The 24,719-nt window shown below is 42.7% G+C and overlaps 1 protein-coding gene across 6 annotated transcripts in view; it reads right to left on the minus strand.

The window, feature by feature from the left end:
• Positions 1-20,650: 20,650 nt before the first annotated feature.
• Positions 20,651-24,719, minus strand: part of LOC125446373 (zinc finger protein 271-like) — a 59,567-nt gene continuing 55,498 nt past the window's right edge. For 5 of the 6 annotated variants that reach the window (XM_048519896.2, XM_048519897.1, XM_048519895.1 and 2 more), the window contains exon 2: positions 20,651-24,148. In XM_048519896.2, the coding sequence (XP_048375853.1) occupies positions 22,346-23,728 (1,383 nt within the window). In that variant the 5' untranslated portion in view covers positions 23,729-24,148 and the 3' untranslated portion in view covers positions 20,651-22,345. The remainder of the gene's footprint in view (positions 24,149-24,719) is intronic. The other variant, XM_048519899.2, reaches the window with a different exon arrangement.

Raw genomic sequence — 24,719 nt, forward strand, 5'->3', positions numbered from 1 at the left:
AGAGAACCAGTGCAGGAATCTACAGACAGCAGTGAAGAGAATCAGTGCAGGAACCAGTCAGCGGTGAAGAGAATCAGTGCAGGGATCCACACAGACAGCAGTGAAGAGAATCAATGCCAAAGGCATACCTTTTATTTACAGAGACAGTTGCCCTCAAGGTCCAGTGTGAATATTAAAATATGAATGGGTTAATGTGTGAATGGGTGTTTGGGTGGGTAGATGCGTGAGGTAAGTAGGTGGAGCTAGTGGCAGCTGGGTAGGATGGGAGAAAACCAGGTAGGTTGGATGTTAGTCAGGTCAGAAGCAGCTGTCAGGTTGAGGACTAGTCCAGTCTGATCAGAGATATTCAGGTGTTGGGTCTGGTCAGGTTGGGTCTAGGAAGGTGGCCTGTCAGATCAGGAAATGCAACTGTCCAGCCAACAGTCAGAGGTGATGGGGATCCACTGGCCACAGTCAATGGGCCAGATATTAGTTTGAGGTTTAAAAAGTCCTGGGCACCTATTCAGTTAAATGTTACAGCTCTCAGGGGTAGCACACTGGAAATCAAGCCCCACTGGTCTTGGTGTCATCACAAAAAGTACAGACATTAAAAAGCACACTGAATTCTTCAATTTACCTGTGTTTTAGACACAACGAAAACACTGACTAGGTTTCTGTACTTAACAACAATGACTATTTATTACAAGTAAATGGTCTCTAACTCCAAGTCAACAATTGGGAGCTTCTTGCATATAACCGAATTAGTTAAAGCTCTAATACCCTTTTCAAACTCCCCTTTACGCATAGACACACAGAGGAAAAAAATCATGAGTGGTTCCTTATCATTGTGCTGCAGAGATGATTATTGTGAATCTTGTGCTGATAAGAAAGCTGCTTCTTGGTCTTTCTTCTCCAGATGCTATCAATGGTTAGCTGGTGATGTGGATACTGGTTAATCCTTATAAAAGTCTTTAACTGATTAATTACAAACCATTGTTTACAGCAACTGCTGAAGGAAAATTAATCTGGGTTTTCTTCAGGTTGAAAGGGGGTTTTGTTGCAGAGAAGAGACACACCTTCTGAGCTCCAAGCTTCCCCAAGCTGTTCAGCTACCTGAAAACCAATCACGGTTGTTGGCAGATGCCCTTGCCAATGAAAATGGCTCCACAGCCCAATGAAGCTACTAATTGCTGAAGCTCCATTGTACACAAATCTCTGGTTCCAACTTGTCTGTAATATACATGTCAGAAGCTGCTAGAACCGGCAGCTGTATGAAAGATGTCTGCAATGAGAGTCCGATTACTTGTTTTCAAAACATTCATAAATCTCTAGGATTCCTTGCTTTCAAAACAGTTCTTTTCTCATTAAGTCTGCAGAGGAAAATACAGAAAAACAAAACGATACGGAATTTAGGGTCAGAAGATGTGGAGTCTGTGTGGGTGGAATTGAGGAACCACAAAGGCAAAAAAACTATAATGGGAGTTATGTACAGACCTCCTAACAGTGATCAGGACCGATGGCGCAAGATGCACCAAGAAATAAATAGGGCATGTCAGAAAGGCAAGGTCACGGTGATCATAGGGGACTTCAATATGCAGGTGGACGGGGTGAATAATGTTGCTGGTGGATCCAAAGAAAGAGAATTCATGGAATGTTTGCAGGATAGCTTTTTGGAACAGCTTGTGATGGAGCCCACAAGGGAGAAGGCTATTCTGGACTTAGTGCTATGTAATGAGTCAGACTTTATAAAAGACCTTAAAGTAAGGGAACACTTAGGAGGCAGCGATCATAATATGGTAGAGTTCAGTCTGCAGTTTGAAAGAGAGAAGGCAAAATCGGATGTAATGGTGTTACAGTTAAGCAAAGGTACTTACAGGGGCATGAGAGAGGAATTGTCGAAAATCGACTAGAAGCAGAGCCTAGTGGGGAAGACAGTAGACCAACAATGGCAGGAGTTTCTGGGTGTAATTGAGGACACAGTACAGAGGTTCATCCCAAAGAAAAGAAAGATTATCCGGGGTGGGATTAGACAGCCATGGCTGACAAAGGAAGTCAGGAAATATATCAAAGAAAAAGAGACAGCCTATAAAGTGGCCAAGAGCACTGGGAAATCAGAAGATTGGGAAGGCTACAAAAACAGACAGAGGATAACAAAGAGAGCAATTAGGAAGGAGAAGATCATATATGAAGGTAGGCTAGCTAGTAATATTAGAAATGATAGTAAAAGCTTCCTTCAATACATAAGAAACAAACGAGAGGCAAAAGTAGATATTGGGCCCCTCCAAATTGATGCTGGAAGGCTAGTGATGGGAGATAAGGAAATAGCTGAAGAACTTAATAAGTACTTTGCGTCAGTCTTCACAGTGGAAGACATGAGTAGTATGCCAACAATTAGGGAGAGCCAGGGGGCCGAGTTGAGTATGGTAGGCATTACAAAAGAGAAAGTGCTAGAAAAGCTAAAGTGTCTAAAAACTGATAAATCTCCGGGCCCCGATGGGCTACATCCTAGAGTTCTGAGGGAGGTGGCTGAGGAAATAGCGGAGGCTTTGGTCGTGATCTTTCAACAGTCACTGGAGTCAGGGAAAGTCCCAGATGATTGGAAAATTGCTGTTGCAACTCCCTTGTTTAAGAAAGGATCAAGGCAAAAGATGGAAAATTATAGGCCGATTAGCCTAACCTCGGCTGTTGGAAAAATTCTAGAATCCATTGTCAAGGATGAGATTTCTAAATTCCTGGAAGTGCAGGGTCAGATTAAAACAAGTCAGCATGATTTCAGTAAGGGGAGGTCATGCCTGACAAACTTGTTAGAATTCTTTGAAGATGTAACAAGTATGTTAGACCAGGGAAACCCAGTAGATGTTATCTATCTAGACTTCCAAAAGGCCTTTGATACAGTGCCTCACGGGAGGCTGCTGAGCAAGGTGAGGGCCCATGATGTTTGAGGTGAGCTACTGGCTTGGATTGAGGATTGGCTGTCTGACAGAAGGCAGAGAGTTGGGATAAAAGGCTCTTTTTCGGAATGGCAACCGGTGACGAGTAGTGTCCCACAGGGTTCAGTGTTGGGGCCACAGCTGTTTACCTTATATATTAATGATCTGGATGAAGGGACTGGAGGCATTCTGGCGAAGTCCCATTATCGTGCTTTTTGAAAGCCTCCTACTTGCCAGGCATCCTGTGACTAGCTGCCTTCACTGAACTTTTGAAATTTCCTGTCTGATACTATCAAAATTGGCCTTGCCCCAATTTAGGACTTTAATTTGTGGACCAGGCCAATTCTTAATCATAATCAGTTTAAAAATGAATAGAATTGTGGTCACTGGTCCCAAAGTGCTCCCCCACTAACATCTCAGTCATTTGACCAGCCTTATTTCCCAACAGGAGGTCGGATTTTGCCCTTCCTCTAGGAGTGATATGTACATACTGATTGAGAACATTTCTTGAACCCACTTAGCAAATTCCTTCCCATCCAAGGTCTTAACACTATTGCATTCCTAGTTTGGAAAATTAAAATCCCTGACTATTACAACCCTGTTATTCTTACAGCTATCTGTGATTTCCCTACATATTTTCTCCTCAACTTCCCACTGACTACTGGGAGTCTACAGTACAATTACACCCCTTCATATTTTTCACTCGATGATCCCACAGGAATATCCTAACTACTGCCCTAATGTTTTCACTAATGAAAAACACAAGTCATCCTCCCCTATTGACACCCCTTTTATCCGTTCTATAGCATCCACACTCTGGAACTTTGAGCTGCCAGTCTGATCCCTCCCTCAGCCTTGTTTCCGTAATATCCTAACCCCACATTCACATCCATATTCTGAGTTCTTCTGCTTTACCAGCCAGGCCCCTTGCATTGAAATAAATGCAGTTTAATCCATCAGTCTTCCCTCAGTCTCTGCTGTGCTCTTGCCTGTCTTGTCCATTTAACTTGCTGCCTTTAACTTCTGTACCAGTCTCAGCCTTCTCTCTTGTCTCACCACTGCATAGAGTCCTACATCCCCGTCCTCCAGACTAGGTTCGACTTACCTGAGCAGCTCTAGCAAACTTCCCCACCAGAATATCAGTCTCCCTCCAGTTCAGTTGCAATCCATCCTTCTTGTACAGGTCACTTCTGCCCCAGAAAAGATCCTCGTGATCCAAAATTCTGAATCTAACGCAGCACCTTGTCAAAGGCCTTCTGGAAATCCAATTAGATCACAGCCACCGGCTCTCCTTTATCTAACTTGCTTGCTACCTCCTCAAAGAATTGTAACAGATTAGTTAGGCATGCCCTCATCTTGAAAAAGTTGGGCTGACTTAGACTTTTTATTATCACACGCCTCCGTGTAATCTCATCCTTATTGATAGAGTTTAAAATATTACCAATGACGCGGGTCAGGAAAACCAGTCCACAATTTTCTGTCTCTTGCTTTCCTTCCTTTTGAAACAAGGGTGTTACATTAGCCATTCTAAGGGTAGGAAGGCATTGTTGACTTGCTTGCCGAGCTGGCTTGCTGCCGTTCAAACATTTTGTAACCATACTAGGTAAGGCCTGCGATGAGGCAATGTTGTTCTACTCCACTTGGAATTTATACTGTCCAGTCTGCTTTGGTGAGTTGTGTCATTTCCGGTTCTGTTCAGTATGGCTTTGTGTATGGGGTCAAATTCTATATGTTGGTTGATTGCATTATGGGTTGAGAACCATGTGTCTAGGAATTTCCGTGCATCTATATTGGCTTGGGCAACTTTGGTTACATTGTCCCAGTTAAACTGATAGCCTTCATTGTCTGAGTGTACTGATATTAAGGAAAATTTGTCGTGTTGTTTTGCTGCTCGCCAATGTTTATGTATTCTGATGGCTGGTTTCCTTCCTTACTATCCGATGTAATGTTCGTGGCAGTCCTTGCATGCTACTTTTGTAAACTACGTTGTTTGGGTCTGCATTTCATGGTTATTGGGTCTCTAATCCTCGTGAGTGTTTGTCGTAATGCAGGTGTAGGTTTGTGTGCCGCCATGATTCCTAATGGTCATAGGATTCTCGTCAGTACTGTTATGTTCTTTATGTAGAGCAGTGTGACGAGCACATTACAGCATACAGTGTCTTCTCAGTGTTGTCTATTTAGTAGCCACCTGTGGATGAAGTTGAGGGGATATCCATTCATAGTGAAGATTTTGATTAGGTGCTCTTCCTCTTTCTTGTGTTGTTCTGGCATGTTGCAGTGACTGGTAGAATTGATTAAATAGTGTCCTAACACAGTTTTGTTTGTGAACATTGGGAAGTTGAAGATTTGGTCAGTGTGGGTTTATTTCCTGTATTGCGAAGTTTGGAACTCCCCATTGGTCATCCGTTCAATCCTGATGTCCAGAAATGGAAGCTGTTTGCTGTTTTCTTTTTCTCTCATGAATCTGATCCTAGTGAATACATTGTTGATGAAGGTTGTGGTGTCTTCTAGTCCGGTGCATTTAATGATGACAAATGTACCGGTTGAATGAAGGGGAGGGTGGTGTGTTCCAGTCTTTGCATGACTGCCTCTGCAATGAGTTCTGAGATACGTGACCCCATAGGTGTGCCATTGATCAGTTTGTGTACTTGACCACAGTGTGTGGTGAGACACAATAGTAGTCGATTGAGTATGTGTCATTGCTGATGGAGCTGCTGGCCTGCATTAATGCTTCCCCTAGTGTTGCTTAGGCTAGTGAGATGTCAACTGACGTGAGTAATGCTGTGACGTCAAAGGATACCATAATCTCGTTGTTGCTGTTTTTTATACTCTTGAGGCTACTGAGGAGTTCATGGGTTGAGTGAATGGAATGGAATGATCTGTCGACTAAGGTGTTTCAGTCTCTGTGTAGACCAGTTTGTGTGCTGGAAGGGAGACAACGGGTGTGATAGGATGTCTGGTTTGTGTACTTTAGGGGGTCCATAGAAGCAGGGTGTGGGAGGTGCAGATGTTCGTGCCTTCCGGTTCCACTCTCCTGTCGTCTGTCTTGGTTATCTGTCCTGCATCCTTCAGTCTCTTCAGTGATCCTATTCATTAGCTGTGGTGTTGGCCCTATCACCACCTGTTGGTAGGTGTTTGTATCTGCCAGCAATGCCTGTGCTTTCTCAACATAGTCCGGTTTGTTCATAATGACAGTCATGCACCCTTTGTCTGCTGGTAGGATTATAACGCTCTTGTATTTCTTGACTTTTTCTCGTGCTTTTCTCTCTGATGTGTTCAGGGTGTCCCATTCGTTCCTTCAGCTGAGTGTGGGGATTATAGCTTGTTGAATGGCTTGTTGCGTTTCATCCATGAGTCTGTTATCTTTTTATATAGTTTCCAGGGCAGCCATGAAGTCTGTTCTGTTCACATCTTTGTCGTTATAGTTCAGTCCATGTAATAGGATAGCTTTCTCAGTTTCTGTGAGTTGTCTGCTGAATAAGTTCCTTATCAATGACTCTAGTTTGTTGTTGTCCTTGACTTTGCGATGGAGCAGTTTAGTAAGTTTCTCTTGTAGCTGGCATCTCTTCTTTGTTTTGGTCCTGTGTTGTTTGATAGTGATGGCGAGTTTTAGTGTTGTAATCCATTGCTGGTCCATAGTGTTTAGGTACTGTGATTTCGGGTACAAAATTTCCCATTCATACTTGTAAAGTTGGTTATGGGCACCATTAATCATTACTTGTAGCATTCTGCATCCATTCTGTTCAGCTATTTTGTATACCTGAGGGTTGTTGAGTGGAAGTTTGTACTTTGTGCTGCAGGCAGTACCTGTGTCCCAAGGCTTTCGTGGAGAAAGTGAAGTTGTTTGCAGGTAGTATCAGAGATAATGGGAACTGCAGATGCTGGAGAATTCCAAGATAATAAAATGTGAGGCTGGATGAACACAGCAGGCCCAGCAGCATCTCAGGAGCACAAAAGCTGACGTTTTGGGCCTGGACCCTTCATCAGAGAGGGGGATGGGGAGAGGGAACTGGAATAAATAGGGAGAGAGGGGGAGGTGGACCGAAGATGGAGAGTAAAGAAGATAGGTGGAGAGAGTATAGGTGGGGAGGTAGGGAGGGGATAGGTCAGTCCAGGGAAGATGGACAGGTCAAGGAGGTGGGATGAGGTTAGTAGGTAGATGGGGGTGCGGCTTGGGGTGGGAGGAAGGGATGGGTGAGAGGAAGAACCGGTTAGATAGGCGGAGACAGGTTGGACTGGTTTTGGGATGCAGTGGGTAGGAGGGAAGAGCTGGGCTGGAAGAGCTACGAACTGAACACCTCCGCTCAGTTCACAACAAACAACTGCACCTCCCAGTCACAAACCATTTCCACTCCCCCTCCCATTCTCTAGATGACATGTACATCATGGGCCTCCTGCACTGCCACAATGATGCCACGCGAAGGTTGCAGGAACAGCAACTCATATTCCGCCTGGGAACCCTGCAGCCTAATGGTATCAATGTGGACTTCACCAGTTTCAAAATCTCCCCTTCCCCTACTGCATCCCTAAACCAGCCCAGTTCGTCCCCTCCCCCCACTGCACCACACAACCAGCCCAGCTCTTCCCCCCCACCCACTGCATCCCAAAACCAGTCCAACCTGTCTCCGCCTCCCTAACCGGTTCTTCCTCTCACCCATCCCTTCCTCCCACCCCAAGATGCACCCCCATCTACCTACTAACCTCATCCCACCTCCTTGACCTGTCCGTCTTCCCTGGACTGACCTATCCCCTCCCTACCTCCCCACCTATACTCTCTCCACCTATCTTCTTTACTCTCCATCTTCGGTCCGCCTCCCCCTCTCTCCCTATTTATTCCAGTTCCCTCTCCCCATCCCCCTCTCTGATGAAGGGTCCAGGCCCAAAACGTCAGCTTTTGTGCTCCTGAGATGCTGCTGGGCCTGCTGTGTTCATCCAGCCTCACATTTTATTATCTTGTTTGCAGGTAGTGCTCAGTTGATTGGCAAAGGTTTCCCATTGTCGGGTAATTTTTAGCATGTTGTGCCTGTAGGTGTTTAAAGTTTGTGCAAGATTTGTAGCTTGGTTTGAGGTTGTTGACTAGCTCGCCAAGCTGGCTTGATTTCTTTCAGACGTTTCATCACCATGCTAGGTAACATCATCATTGGGACATCCGATGAAGCGATGTTGTTCTACTCCACTTGGAATTTATACTGCACGGTCTGTTATGCTGAGTAGTGTCATTTCCAGATTTGTTCTGTATGAGCTTGTATATAGGGTCCAATTCTATACGTTTCTTGATTACATTATGAGAACCATGCGTCTCAGAATTCCTGTACGCGTTTATGTTTGGCTTGGTCTACTATGGCTACATTGTCCCAGTTAAACTGATGGCCTTCATTGTCCAGGTGTACAGATATCCCCTCAACTCCATCCACAGGTGCCTGCTAAATAGACAACAGCAAGAGTTCACAGTACACCCTAACACACTGACCACACTGCCCTACACCAAGAACATATCAGAACTGACAAGATTCCTATAATCATGAGGAATCATGGTAGCACACAAGCCCACAGCCACATGACAACAAACACTTTCAAAGGATTAAAAACCCCATACCCACGACATGCAGAACTAACGTAGTTTACAAAATACCATGCAAGGACGATCACAAACATTACATCAACAGACAGGAAGGAAACTAACCTTCAGAATACACGAGCTTTGGGTAGCAGCAAAACAACATGGCGAACTTTCCCTCATATTGGTACTCTCAACAAAGGTCATCAGTTTAACTGGGAGAACGTAACCATTGTAGCCCAATCAAACACAGACACGCACTGGAATTCTTAGAGGCATGGTTCTCAACCCATAATGCAATCAACACAAATATAGAATATGACCCCATATACGAACCCATACAGAGCAGAACCAGAAATGACACAACTCACCAGACAGTATAAATTCCAAGCAGAGTAGAACAACATCGCTTCATTGGAGGCCTTACCTGACTGGTGATGTTAACTAGTATGGTGACAAAATGTCTGAACGAAAACAAGCCAGCTTGGCAAGCATGACAACAACCTCACCCACAACGCAAGCTAAACATCTTTGCAAAAAGTTTAAAGGGTAGGAAGAGGCAACTGTGGTTGACAGGGGAAGTCAGGGAGAGCATAAAAGCAAAACAGAAAGCATAGAATGAGATGAACGTTAGTGGGAAGCCAGAGGATTGGGAAGCCGTTAAAAAAACTAGGACAACCAAAACCAAAGCAATAAAGGGGGAGAAGATGACATATGAGGGCAAGCTAGTTCGTAATATAAAGCAGATTGCAAGAGTTTTTTCTCAGATGTGTAGAAGGTAAGATATAGATAAGAATGGATATTGGGCTGCTGGAAAATGAGGCTGGAGAAGTAGTAATGGGGAACAAAGAAATAGTGGAGGAACTGAGCAAGGACTTTGCATCAGTTTTAACAGTGTTAGACACCGAAAGTACACATGGGATATTTAGCCTCAACAAGATATCGAAGGTGATCTTAGAAATTTACAAGACAACAAACAATATGGAAATAGTAAATCCTGTGAAGAAACTCAATTTAAATTCAATGAGTAGGACGAAAAAGATGCGTGTTCAAATTAATAAAAGGCTAATTGAAGGCTGATAGCATGTAGTTCTTCATGACTAAAATGCGGTTTGTGATATAGCAATGAGGGAAAAAGGTGAGAATTTTTGAAGATACAGTTGACTGCCAGTGGAGGAGAATACCAAGTGATTCAGAATGATGAAATAAAGGTCCATGTGTATTTTGTGGTGATTCTATCTAACAATCCAGCTGAGACATGGAGCAAATCAGATTCAAATAAAAACTGGCACAACAAATCATATGCTTAGTTTTTACGGTTGTTTAACATGCTACTCAGTTTCTGAACATAAGCACGAATATGCATGTGTTTTTAAATGGCAGAACATAGATTTGTTACAGAAAAAGAATAGTTATATACATGAAATAGAAAACAAGAATTATCTTAATATGAATATCAAAAATGTAGTTGCAACATGTTTCTCAACAATATTCATTGCAGATTCAAACCCACAGAAATATCACTCTAAGTCTTGACTGACAATTTCCATTTTCTTTCCAAGAATTGACACATTTTAATTATTCATTTCCATTCTCACAGGCATGAACCTTTCACAAATCTGATGGCTTAAACTTTTTCATTTCCAATAAATTGAAGATTACTATCTGCCTGGAAATTTCACAGACTAGAAACCACTTGTGAAGTGACAAGACCCTCTGAGCTGACCTGATCTGAGAAACTGATCTAACTTCTGAACTGAATTCTGGGTTATTCCGAACAAAACCTTTTAAAAACTTCTTTTCTCAAGTCAAAACTAAACTAAATGCCTTAATGCGTTTACTCTGCCAGTTATAAATCCAACAGTACTACCATGTTATCTATCAACACTACACGGTTCTTCTCGCCACTCAACTGCAATTACATGTTGTCTTGTAATTGGCGTAATTAGATCTCCGACCCAAATTGAATTTATGATTTAACACAGTTTTCTTTGTCTACACTTAAGTTATGAGTTGGTGAAACCACAGAAATTTCCTCCAACATCTGGAAGGCAATGTATAGCACAGCAGTGTTATGAACAAGAAATATCAATTATTTATTAACATTACCTAGTGTCAAAAATGGAGTTCCACAATGTAACTATAGTTCGATTCCTTACGAAGCCACAATCATCATTCTCTGTTCAACTCAATGAATAAATATTCAGAATTTTTTTACTAATTTAGCACTTTTACTACAGTAACAGTACTGCAAGAACAATTACTTCTTCAACTCCTGTACATCAACCAAGGGTGATGTTACATCTAACTTCATTCAAGTCCTGGTTTATTAATATTGAAGAGCCACCAAAAATTAAGGAAGCTTTTCTTCTTAAATGTTTATTCAGTGCCTGAAGTGTCACTTCCTCCACATACTGCCTTTGTGGTGGGGAACAATTTATTGCTAGTTTTCTTCTTAAATTTGCTTTTGTAAACAAGGTTTAGGGAGACACGTAGTGGTTTCACTTGAGATTTATGCTAAACATCTTTGTGATGCAGGATTCTGCACATTATGATCTATTCATATGGATGCAAATTGACATCCAAATTGATGAAAGACTCTCTTTAGTCCTCCTAAACCTGCTGGTCTCTGAGTGTAAACAGCTGTCAAATGAGTGCTGTAGACAGATACATTCCAAGGTACAGGAGTATTGGCTGAGGAATGCAATAATATTTGGATCGCCACGAGACGAGCAATATGGGAGAAGTGAATTTCCAAGCGCTTTCAACTATAATACTTTGAAGGACTGGGAACTGCACTCCCCCTCAGGCTGTATGCCTGAGAAGGAATGGCCACTGTAAACTCAAAGACAAATGAAAGAGCACTGAGACACCTCAGAATGGAACATCTTGAACCACTGCGGTTTTGGTTTTACAGGTAGATCAACAATGCCCTTAGTTATGGAATTCACACTATGATGACAGACCAGAAAATACTTGGGTGCATAGTTCACATGTGGGTCTGCTGATGTTCTGAGAGTTAAAACAACTGTGTGGAGGCTTCATTGCAGAATACGCACCAATAGGGCTCCTACCCTGCATTTGTACGTTGATGGACCACAAGAAATACTCTGTGAAAACCTTGTCACAAATGTTGCACTGAAGAGTTTCTCTCCTTTGTGAATCTTGTAATGTCCTTGATTATCAAAGATATCAGGAAAGATTTATCACAGACCTTTTATTCCTCTGTGTGAATCTCCTGTCGGAGAATGATCCGTTGCATATATTGCACGTGAATATTTTCTCACCTGTGCAGATGCATTGCTTCTATGAAGGCTTTCTAACTGCGAGAACGATTTGTCACACACTTCACACTTGAATGTTTTGCCCTCTGTGTGGATGCCTTGGTATGTGCAAGGGAATCCTAACTGAGAAATCTCTGTTTGCTGCTGAATCTTCTCTGTTTTGAGCAATGCTGAGAAGGGACTGGATGTCTTCACATAGTTGTGTAGTTGATATTTGGGTGATAGTCAAGATTTATCTAGGTGTCTACCCTCTCCATACTCTCTGGTGTGGTATGGCCAATTTCTCTGTAAAGCAGGAAAAGGAAACTTGATTTCCTCCAATCCCTGCACTCCTTTGCAATATGGGCTGATTCCTTAGTAATTCTGTTGTGATTTCTTCTTAGGAGGTGAGCATTTCTGCGTAAATCACTATTTATTCCCATCTTTAACAGCCCTAAAAAGCGGGTGCTAAGCCACCTTTGTCAACCACTGCTGCCTATGGTGATGTAGGCACATCCACAGCATGGAAGTCCTCACTTCAATTCTTTGAGGTAACAGAAAGAGTTGAACCAGTTTCCAAGGCCCAGCAGCTAAATTATTGACCAACCGGTTAATGGGCAACAGGAATATTTAATTCAGCTTCAATGACTTATGGCAGAAGCCAAAAAGAAGAAATAATCTACTAATATACCTTTAGTGGTTCAAATCTAACATTTCATATGGCAAGAAGAACCAATGTCAGGCAAGCTGCTGAGATTCTAGCAAATATGACAAGAAAAAGAGAGAAATAAGGTGGCACCACTGATCTAAATGAAACTAAATCTTCACTAAAAGTCCAACGAGTCCAACACTCTGGTATTTCATAATTACAGACACTTTTGTGTTTGATCAAAGAAAAATTATTCCAGTTTCTTGGAAATACATCAGGAACATTGCAGCATTATCAAGTGTACAACCAGGGCTCACCAAGGAGTGTGGCATTTAGAGGTGTCCTCAGACACTGAAGTTCTGACAAACCATTGTAAAATCCATGACTACGTAGGATTGCACAAATTTTCCAATCCTATTATCACTAAGAAAATTCAGATGACAGAAACTAACAAAGTTTTCAAAAGGATGCAGATGAGGGGAACATTGAGCTCTGGGATGAATCTTTAACTTAAGTTGTTCAGACAGCAAAGCAACATGGTGAACAAATTAGTCCAGCGGATTTGACGATAGTGTCGGATCAGATGATGAGACGTCACAGGTTCAAAAGAAAGATCTTAATCCTTCATCTTCAGGGAACGACTGTCAGTCCCATTGACGAAAGCAATGCTAAATAAACAGGAAACCTGGAGTAACATGCTTGAGGATGTGAAAATATTGAATTCACCCGGAAATCACCCACAGAGGGCCAATGAAGATGTTCAAATTACTCAATACGTCAAATTAAAGCACTTACATACTCAACACGGATAATTCCCCAGATTGAGAATTAAGATATTTTTCTTGCACAAAATGAAGATGAGCTGCATATGACTCAACTGTGGCTAAACAAAACTCCACAAATTCAGGATATGGTCAAGAGGAAATGAGCTGGCATGAGCTACAATGGATATTCATCCCATTAAAGATTCCTCAGATGATGTCATGGGACACCTCCCTGAGTTAACAGGGATGAGTTCCTCAGTGAAGGGAATTTGGGAGACAAAGCATTCCCTCAGGTAAAGGAATGTGCCAACAATAGCTTTGAGCAGGAGTGACACCCATTTGACAGATCTTGAAAAGAAAAAAAACCTTCTAAAATGGTGGACCGAGATTAGTGTGGATCTTGTAGCTGTTCTTGACATTCAGGCTTATTTCTAGATTTAATTCCAGATTTCATACAGTTACTACATTTCAGTAGTAGAGAATGTTTATTTTGATTCAGTTTTAGCTCTTTTCTCCACAAAATCGACATTTAGGTTACTACATGAATAGGAAGTTGATGGGTTAAACGCAGGCAGTTCAGGGGGTATATTAGCTTGGGATTATGGTCAGTACAGACTGGTTGCACCAAAAGGTCTGTTTCCTTACTGTATGACTCTATTACTCTATAAATGATGTTCTAGGAGAGAAATATTGACAAACCAGTCAAGTCTAAAATCTATTACACTCTTGTCTGTTAACCAGCACTCAATCCATATTCATATTTTCACTTTAATTGCATGACCCTGCACTCTGTGACTTATTCCTATGTGACTCCTCCCTGAATGTTTGTTTTTGGAAATGCAAACACACGACACCCACTGGGACCTCAGGATTACATCACAACTGAGAGACGCTGCCATCATGTTGATAACTATTACAACGCAATCATCACAGGGTCAGAGAAAACACGACAAAGTGAAGGAATCTGTGAACTTGTGCAAGAGACATGACTAGAGAGGACAGCAAGCCACATTCACTGAGAAACTCAATCCATAGCTTCCAGACTCCAGGGAGAGATAGCATATAGAATTGAATCGTTCAGCAGTTACAATGTATTCAAAAGGCAGGCTGAACAATGAAGCCTGTTATTCATTTCTTTTCTGTTGTAGTAAAGAAGATCATTGCTGAGATGGAAAATAAGCCTCAAACCATCCAGAAAATTGAAGATGGGATCCTGTCAATGGAAGCCATTGAGCAAGAGGCAGTGATACACATGATCTCTGAGTTGCTAGTAATTATTCAAGGAAGTTCGACGTCAGCTGGGAATTTCAGGCAATCTTGTGGGGACACTACTTGAAGGGCTAATTCCACACTGCGCTGATCGTTCTTTTGCAGTGCAACAGATGGCCCTCAACACAGTCTCTCCATCCAGTTAGTGAGTGAAGGAGCCAGCGTGGAATAGCATCAAGAGCGCTAAGGGATTCTGAAGACCATTTCTGAAGAACTGAACATTCCCTTGCAGTTCAACAGATGGCCCTTGATGCAATCTATACTATTCTCTCCATCCAGTTATTGGATGTCACCTGGACAGAACCTCTGGATGGAACCTAATGAACCAGTCTAGTTCCAGAAGTGTCAACAGATCATGGAGCCAATTTTCCAGAGCTTATACTATGGTTAGCTGGACAACTGCTGGTCATTGTCTGTGACAGCTTGCCTGTCCAACATCATAGCTGTGCCTGGGTCACTTTCTTGCTCTTAGAAAACCTCTTCCTACAACAGAGACAACAATTTCAGGGCTGGATTTCAGATATCCTTCATTTGCTGGGGTTTCATCTGCAGTTAATCTCTCACCAGCTGAAATGATAGATTAGATTCCCTACAGTGTGGAAACAGGCTCTTCGACCCAGCAAGTCCACACTGCTCCTTGAAGCATCCCACTCAGACTCATCCCCCTATAACCCACACACCCCTGAACACGATGGGCAATTTAGCATGGCTGATCTACAAGGGATAACTGCTTTGACCTCACAGAACTCAACAGCAGTTATGTCTCAGCCACTGCTCTGTGGCCCCTCCCTGTGGACAAGTTCTTCCAGCCTGTGTGGAGAGCTGCAGCTTAGCGTACAGCCTGCGTGGTGAGTGCTATCAAACATTTTGTGTACTCACTCGAAAGAAAAACCTGCCCCATCAATGCTAACATGTACTCGGCCAATGTCTCCCTGACTGACATCCACAGCCTATATGAAATTCTTACTCAGCCCAGAATGGCAGATGTGGTGACAACATTGTTCCTACATACACTCAGTGGCCTACGTGTATCTCTCACCAATTGGGTGAGTTTCTCCCTGCCCAATGATTCGGAATTTGATTCGCAGCAAAGAGGTTTCACAAATAAATTTGATGTTGATGCAAGTCAGTCACTGAATGAAAAGTCTGTGAGGTCACTTGAGGCCCTTTTTGGTCAGGTCAGTTAAAGTGACATCTGTGACAAAATGGTGACGGTAAGAGGATCCAACAGCAAGTAGGAGTTGCATTTGATCAGTGGGGGTTGTTCTGCTGGCCTGAGCAATGGCTGCGCTTGACAGTGATGATTTGTGTGACACTGTTCATCAACTATTGTCAGACAGTCCCTATGATAATCTCATTTGGGACACTCCTGAAAGCTTTGTGTGTTTCAGATCTGAATCTCAGAGACGCTGTGATTAATAGCTTGATCCAATACCTGTGCTGGTAAGACTCCTCACCTATAACCCAACTGCTCTGTGTTAGAACTTTAGAAAACATTATTTTTGGAGTGAGATGACATCATTGGAGAAGGACAGATGCATTGGTGAGTCTGTTGGGGAATAAAGAGAACACCAATGTTTTCACTTTGCTGTGTTGTCTTATCTGTGGAAAAAAAAACATTCTTCAGGCACCAGCAGAAACAATCAAACTCAATCTTCACCAGGATTCAGTCACTCTTTGGGGCAGGTAATGAGCAAGTCTCAGTGGAAGCCTTCCAAATGGAGGGAATATTGGCGAAGTCTGGGGAGTCTGGTGACTTCCAGCAACAGATGCATACTGATATCATATGCTTGCTGTTGCACTTGGGCAGTAAGAGTGAGAAAATCATCCAATGTTGTAGAGTAACACTGCAGATGTTCTTCTCATTCACTGGATCTACAAAGGCTTGCTCCTTAATTGAAGAGTATCTGGAGGAACCAAGCTGGAGTTACCTGGACTTGCTGTGATGCATTTCACGTCAACCCGTTTATCATGACCCCAACATGGTGGATTCTTACATCTCGGACTGTGTGTCTTTCATCTCCAACCATGACCAACTCCATGATCATGCAGTGGTCCTGGTAACATTACTAATGAAGTAGACACATCACTTCTGACTCACCTGATGGATCTCCTGGTGCAAAATATTAATTGGCAATTGCTGCTGTCCCGCACCCAAAAGAGGTTTCAGCACATCAGGTTCTGAATATGGTCCAGACCCATGTCTCCCTAACACAATGTAATTTGCTCTGAATGCTCAGCTTCAAAATATGAACAGATCTTCTGAATATCAGTATATGTGTAATACCAATGGATCTTCTCACATTCATCACAACATTTGATGTACATCAGACCCTTAACTTTCTAACAGCATCTCACCTCTGTAAGATCCTTGACATTCTAACACCGAGAGTTCTCCCCAGTGTTAAATTTTGTATCACTATTGATCTCCTCCAGATCGTAGATACTGTTACAACAATTGATCTTCTCCAGATCCTCACCTCTCACTCTTAGAGCAGAAAATGTTCAAAAAACATACACCTTTTCATAATACTGGTTGATCTCATCCAGAGCCTCCAGTTCATTAAAAGCAATTGACCCTTCTCCAGTTATATTTGTATGTATTATAAGGAAATAATTTTATTGCAAAGAAATATTCTGCTTCAATGTAAAATATACTATGGCAATATCATTGGGTCTGCATGTGTCACATAAATGCGCTCATCTTCTGGGAGTGGAGACTGCTGGACCATCAGGATCATCTCTTCCTGGGCAGCAGATGAAGAATGGACAAGGTTCAAGGTCTTCTGTCACCTTCTGGGAGTGGAGTTGAGGGAGACACCTCCAGAGACTCATCGACCCCACCGGAATTCATAAAGGCTGACAACAGTGAATTTAGCACAAAACAGGGAGCTGATTGGTGGTCATTACATTGTTTTCCTCACTTTAAAGAGATAGTAGGAAAATGTAAAAGTTGTAGCTTTTATTTAAATAAAACTTTCAGATTTAATTTTTTTTTTAACTTGTCTAAGAATGTTTTAAATAATGGTATATCAGGGTAGCTCGATCTCATTGGTGGTGGTCCCTGCAGGATTCAGGAAATCATATGCTCCTGGCAGTATGGATGATCACATCTGTAGAGAGTAGCACTGGTTTGATCAGCTTGAGAACAGGGTTTCAGAGCTTCGACTGAAGGCAGAGCAGTGATCTGCCAGGCTGAGAGTTTTGTGGATGGTACATTCTTGGACATGGTCATCTGGCAACTTAAAGAACTGGTTCTGATTGACAATGACCACTGGTCAGAAGAAGGGAGGAAATCAAGAGATACAGGAAAGCCCCAGAGTGCAGATTTTCTGTGCTGGAAAACAGCGAGCGTGATGGGTCCAATGGGAAGTGCAGCCAGAGATAAGCTGCACAAGGTGGGGAGCAGAAAGGGAGAACCATAGTGGCAGGAAACTCAATCATGAGGAGGACTTACAGGTACTCTGTAGCCACAGATGTCACTTCAGAATGGTGACTTGCCTTCCTGAGGCCATAGTCAAAAATCTCACTGAATGCTACAGAGCATTCTGAAGAGGGAGGGTGAACAATCAGAAGTGGTCCAAATTGGTACCAACGACAACAGGAGGAAGAGAGAATAAGAACATAAAGAGTTATGTTGCAGATTAAAAAAGCAGGGCCTCAAAGGGTGCTATCCCGGCATTACTCCCAGTATCACATGCTCGTGAATACTGGAACAGGCAGATAGACCAGATGAATGTGCTGCAGTAGAAACAGGGCTTTTGATTTCTGGATGACTGGGTCCATTTCTTGGGATGGCAGGGCATATACAAGCCTGCTGGTTTGTACCTGAATCACAACGGGGCTATCATCCTTCCGGGGAGATTTGCTAGTGGGCTTTTGGTGCTGTTTAAGCTAACTTGGTAGCAAGATGAGATTGCACAGTAGGGTGAGTGTGATGCACGGAGAAGCATTGAAGAAGGACTAAGTGGGTGTAGCAAAAATGCATGAGTCGATACTGTTGCTAGAATGGAGACTCGGTTAAGGGAGTGGCAGAGTGGCAACAATATTCCATGTTATAGAAGCTTTAGGCCAGCAGGCAAGGTGCAAGAGGCAGTGTTGTAATATTGATCAAGGGATCAATTACTGCAAAAGGCAAGGATGACATCATTGAGGACACCTGAGATGAGACCATGCGGGTAGAACTTTAAAACAAAAATGAAGCAATCATATTGCTGGCATACTGTATACCCCCAAATAATCAAGGAGACTGATACGTAAACTAATCTCACAAAAACAGGGCAAGGCTCATACACTTATTGGTATAATTAAGATCCTAGCAAGTGTTGCTAAACAAAGACACCTTGGAGTGCAGGTTCATAGTTCCCTGAAAGTGGAGTCTCAGGTAAATAGGATAGTGAAGAAGGCATTTGGTATGTTTGCCTTTATTGGACTGTGCATTTGGTATGGGAGTTGGGAGATCATGTTGGGGCTGTACAGGATATTGGTTAAGCCACTTTTGGAATACTCTGTGCAATTCTAGTCACCCTGCTATAGGAAGGATATTTTGAAACTTGAAAGGGTTCAGAAAACATTTACAAGGATGTTACCAGCTAAGAGAGAGGCTGAATAGGTTGGGGCATCGAAGGGGTGACCTTATACAGCCCTTTAAACTCATGAGGGGCATCGACAGGGTAAATAGATAAGGTCTTTTCCTGGGGTGGGGGAGTCTAAAACTAGAGGCCTTAGGTTTAAGGTGAGAGGGAAAATATTTCAAAGCGGCTTAAGAGGCAACCTTTTCACACAGAGGAGGTATGTATATGGGATAAGCTACCACAGGAAGATGTGGAAACTGGTACAAATACAGCATTTACTAGGTATCTGGATGGGTATATGAATAGGAAAGGTTCAGAAAGACATGGGCCAAATGCTGGAAAATGAGACTAGATTTATCAAGGATATCTAGTTGGCATGTACGATTTAGACTGAAGGGTCTATTTTCACTCTTTACATCTCTATGACTGTAAAACATTAGGGTAATAAGAGTAGGGGATTTCAATTAACCCAACATTATGTGGGATAAACAAAATGTAAAAGGCACAAAGGTGGCAAAATTCTTAAAATGTGGACGCAAAGGCTCAATGAACAGGAGGTTTAGCAGGGATTTGAGGAAATATTTTTCATCCCAAGTCTGGTGGGTGTCTGGAATTCATTATCTAAAAGATAGGAACGCTCAAAACATTTATCAAATATTCAGATAAGCACTTGAATTGCCACAGCATATAAGATTACATGTCAAATACTGAAAAATGGGATTTGAACAGCCACAAGCATGATGGGTTGAAGCATCTCTTTCCATTCTGTAAAACCTCAATATATCAGTGAAATGAATCAGTGCAGTAATTCACACAGACAGCGGAATTCACATTGAGAGCAGTGAAGAGATCAGTGCAGGGATCCACACAGACGGCAGTGAAGAGAATCAAGGCAAAAGACATACCTCAAGGTAGAGGTCCAAGGTGAATGTTAAGATATAAATGGGTCAAAATGTGACTGGTTGGGAGTTAGGGTGGGTAGATGTGTGAAGTAACTAGGTAAGTAGATAGGGCAAGTGTAGTCAGTGTGTCAAGTGACAGCTGGGGAGGGTAGGAGAATGTACAGGGAGGTGAGGTGTTACTCAGGAAGGGTTGTTGGGATGGGAGTTCAATCTGATTGAGGTGATCGGGTGTTGTGGATGGTCAGGTTGGGACTAGGGAGGCCGCTGGTCAGGTCAGGCCATGCAGTTGTGCGGGCAAGAGTCAGAGATGACAGGGATCCGATGGCTACAGTCAATGGGTCAGAGGTTAGTTTGGGGTTTACAGTTTAAAATCTCCTGGTCCGTTAAATGTTATACCTCGCTGGGGTAGCACACTGCAAATCAAGCCCCACTACGCTTGGAGACATCAAAAAAATTAAAAGATATTAAAAAGTACATAAAATTCTCCAATCTACCTGTGTTTTAGACCCAAACAAACAGAAAACACTGACTAATAAGAATGTCTACGTATTACAAGTAAATAGATTCTAGCTACAGGTCGACAATTAGGGCCTTCTGGCATGTAACTGTGATAATGGGAACTGCAGATGCTGGAGAATCCAAGATAACAAAAGTGTGGAGCTGGATGAACACAGCAGGCTAAGCAGCATCTCAGGAGCACAAAAGCTCCTGAGATGCTGCTTGGCCTGCTGTGTTCATCCAGCTCCACAGTTTTGTTATCTGGCATATAACTATACTAGTTAAAACTCTAATACCCTCTTAAACACCCCTTTACACCCAGGCATAGGGGTAATAAAAGTAGCAGTGGTTCCCGTTCATCACGTGCAGAGATGATTCTTGTGAATCTTGGTCAGAAAGCTGTCTCTTGGTCTTGTTTCGCCAGATGCTTTCACTAGTTTGCAAGTGACACAGGAACCAATTAATCCTTTTTAAAAATCTCAAACTGATTAAATAAAAACAATCGTTTACAGCAACTGCTGAAGCAAAATTAAACTAGGTATTCTTCAGGTTTATAGTACCTTTTGTTGCAAACAACAAAAACAGTTCCTAAACTCCAAGCTGCCTCAAGCTGTTCAGTTACTTGAGAAGGAATCACAGTTGTTGGCAGGCAGAAGCCTTGGTCAGTAAGAAGTGCTCCACAACGCAATCAGCTACTAACTGCCAAAACTCCATTGCGCACAACTCTCTGGTTCAAACTTGCCTGCAAAGCACATTTCAGATACAGCTGGAACCAGATGCTGCAATGAAAGTCAGGTTACTTGCTTTCAAAACATTCAACAATCCTCCAGCAAACTTTGTTTTTAAAACAGTTCTTTTCTCATTTCAGACCACAATTAAAAACACAGAAAAATAAAATTACACAAAGTCTACATGAGTATATTGGAACTGAGCAAAGTCTCTGACACTAATTCAGACTTGGAGACTTTTTTTTAAGTCATTTTCCCCATTGGACTTTGAAACTGCTCAGGAAATTTCCATCAAGTCAGTATGTTGAAAGTTGCAAGGGGTTTCAATGAACATTTTGTGCTTTATTACCAGTTTCTGATGATCTCAAGATTAGAAGATCTGGATCAATGTTTCCATTGGTTTGTCTCCTCCTGAAGCACATTACTTCTTGTTGAATCTGGAATATTTCATACGTGTACCAGCATCAACTTCTTTCATAGACAATGCAGTACTCGACCGCATGTAATTGATGTACAACTCCTTCCCTTGCTTGTACTTCACTTCCCAGCGATATCTCCGTACATTAAGTAACATACTTTGCGGGACACAATAACCAGAGCACAATAATCAGATTCAATCTATGTACAGTATTGTTTAACTTCTGTTAAACCTCTGGATAGAAACACAACTGGTTGTCTTCACTGAACGGGAGTTGCCCTAAGTCCTGTTTCACTGGAGGGTGACTCTACTGTTGACAACATAGTCCCTCAGCACTGGTGTTGTCTGATGGGAGTGAAAGCTATTTCTTGTCCCAGTCCCACTGAATACCCTGCACAGTGAGTTTGTGTACAGTTATTTTTAATTCACTCATGGGGCATTGGCATAGTTGTTACTGTTCGTCCCTAGTTGCCCTTGAAAAGTGGCGGTGAGGTGCCATCTTGAACAGCTGCAGTCTTTCTGTAGGTAGATCAACAATGCCCTCAAAAGGGAATTCATATTGTGATGACAGAACGGCAAAAACTTGGGGTATATGGTTCTGCTGTTATCCTGAGAGATAAAACAACAGTGTGGAGGCTTCATCACAGAGCATACACCAACAGGGTTCCTACCCTGCATTCGTGCGTTGGTGGACCAGGAAAAATGTCACGTGAAAGCCTTGTCACAAAAGTTGCATCAAAGCATTTCTCTCCTGTGTGTATCTTGTAATGTCCTAGATCATCAAAGATATTAGGAAAGGCTTATCACAAACCTTTTACTCCCCTGTATGAATCCTCTGGTGGAACAAGAGGTTCCAGGACCGTGAGAATGATTTGTTGCATACATTGCACATGAAAGGTTTCTCCCCTGTGTGGATGCATTGGTGCCTGTGAAGGCTTTCTGACTGTGAGAACGATTTGTCACACACTTCGCACTTGAAAGGTTTGCACTCTGTGTGGATGCGTTGGTGTGTGCGCAGGATCCCTGACTGAGAGAACGATTTGTGACACACTTCACAGGTGAATGGTTTCTCCCCAGTATGAATGTGATGGTGTGTGCGGAGGGTTGATGATGACGAAAACGATTTATTACAAACTTCACAGGTGAATGGTTTCTCGCCTGTGTGAATTCTCTTATGAAGCAGCAGGTTGCATGATCTTGAGAATGATTTTTTGCACACATCACATATGAATGGTTTCTCTCCTGTATGAATACGTTGATGTCTGCAGAGGTACGATGAATCTGAGAATGATTTGAAACATATTTCGCACGTGAATGGTTTCTCCCCTGTATGGATGCGTTGGTGTTTGTGGAGTGTTGATGACACTGAGAATGATTTGTCACACACTTCGCACGTGAATGGTTTCTCCCCTGTGTGAATCCTCTGATGGAGCAAGAGGCCTGATGTGTCAGAGAACGATTTGCCACAAACCTTGCACATGAATGGCTTCTCCCCTGTGTGAATGCGTTGGTGTATGCGGAGCTGTCCTGACTGTGCAAACTTTTTGTCACACACATCACATGTGAATGGCTTCTCCCCTGTGTGGACACGTTCATGTGTACGCAGGTTCTCTGACTGAGAGAATACTTTGTCACACACCTTGCATCTGAAAGGTTTCTCTCCTGTGTGGATGCGCTGATGCACACGGAGGTGTGAGGACACGGAGAATGATTTATCACATACCTCACACGTGAATGGTTTCTCCCCCGTGTGAATCCTCTGATGGCGCAAGAGTCTCGACGAATCAGAGAATGATTTGTCACAGACCTTGCAGTTGAACAGTTTCTCCCCTGTGTGGATGCGTTGGTGTCGGCAGAGGTTCTCTGACTGTGAGAATGATTTCTCACACACCTCACACCTGAATGGTTTCTCCCCTGTGTGAATGCGTTGATGTTTGCGCAAGGTTGATGACTGGGAGAATGATTTGATACACACTTCACATGTGAATGGCTTTTCTCCTGTGTGAATAAGTTGGTGCACAAGGAGCTTCGATGACTGCAGGAATGATTTGTTGCATATCTCACATAAGAATGATTTTTTCCCCATGTGAATGCGCCGGTGATTCACCAGGCCTGATAATTGTGCAAAGCTCTTGTCACAAACCTCACAGTTAAATAGCTTCTCCCCAGTGTGAATGTGTTGTTGATTCATGAGCATTGATGATTGTGTGAAATTTCACGAATCCAGCTCACTCTTGAACTCTCCCCTGTAGGAATGAGTCAGTGGGTGATGAGGCTTAATGAATGACGAAAGCTCTCACCACACTTGGAGCCCACTCTCATTACTTCCCAGTCTCACCCTGACCGATCACTCATGGCCAACCCTTCGGGGAGGTTGGTTTTGATGGAAGGCTCCACACCACAAACTAGTTTTAGATCTGGAGATACATGAACGCTCCCTTGACCCAGCTGATTTCCAGACGATGGTTTCACTGCCCAACCTTCTCTGTGTTGAGCAATGCTGTGTTGGGACTGGATATCTTCCCACAGTTTTGCAGTTCTTCCTTGAGGGATGGTCAGGATCTATCTGTGGTGTCTACCCTCTCTGTATTCTCTGAAGTGGTAAAGTGCAATCCTTCTGTAAAACAGGAAAAGGAAACATGATTTCCTACAACTCCCTCTACTCCTTTCTCGAGGGGATGATTCCTCAGTAATTTTTTAAATTCATTTTTTCATTGGATGCGTCTTTCTGTGTAAATAATCATTCGTTCCCATCTCTAATTACCTGAAGAGGAGGTGCTAAGCCACTTTTCGACCACTGCTATTCATGGTGGTGTAGGGACATCCACAACACTGTTAGGAATGGACTTTAAGGATTTTGGACAGGTGGCAGTGTAACAATGGCAACAGTTTCAAGACAGACTGTGCGGCTTGAAGGGAAGTTGGCAGGTAGTTATATTGCTTTGCATTTACAAACAAGAACCAGGAGCTGCTGTAAGCCAATCAGCCCCCTAACCTTACAAGAGTAGTAATTTCTGGATTGCTTCCAGTACCATGTGTTAGCATGAGTAAGAATCTGAGAATTTGGCAGATGGATGCCTGGCTTAAGAGCAAGTGGCAGGGATTAAAAGATCATTGGGATCTCTTCAGGAGCAGAGGTGACCTGTACAGAAGAAAGGGGTTGTACCTGAACTGGAAGGGGACAGATA

The sequence above is a fragment of the Stegostoma tigrinum genome, chromosome 34 (genome assembly GCF_030684315.1).
Source record: "Stegostoma tigrinum isolate sSteTig4 chromosome 34, sSteTig4.hap1, whole genome shotgun sequence".
NCBI lineage: Eukaryota > Metazoa > Chordata > Chondrichthyes > Orectolobiformes > Stegostomatidae > Stegostoma > Stegostoma tigrinum.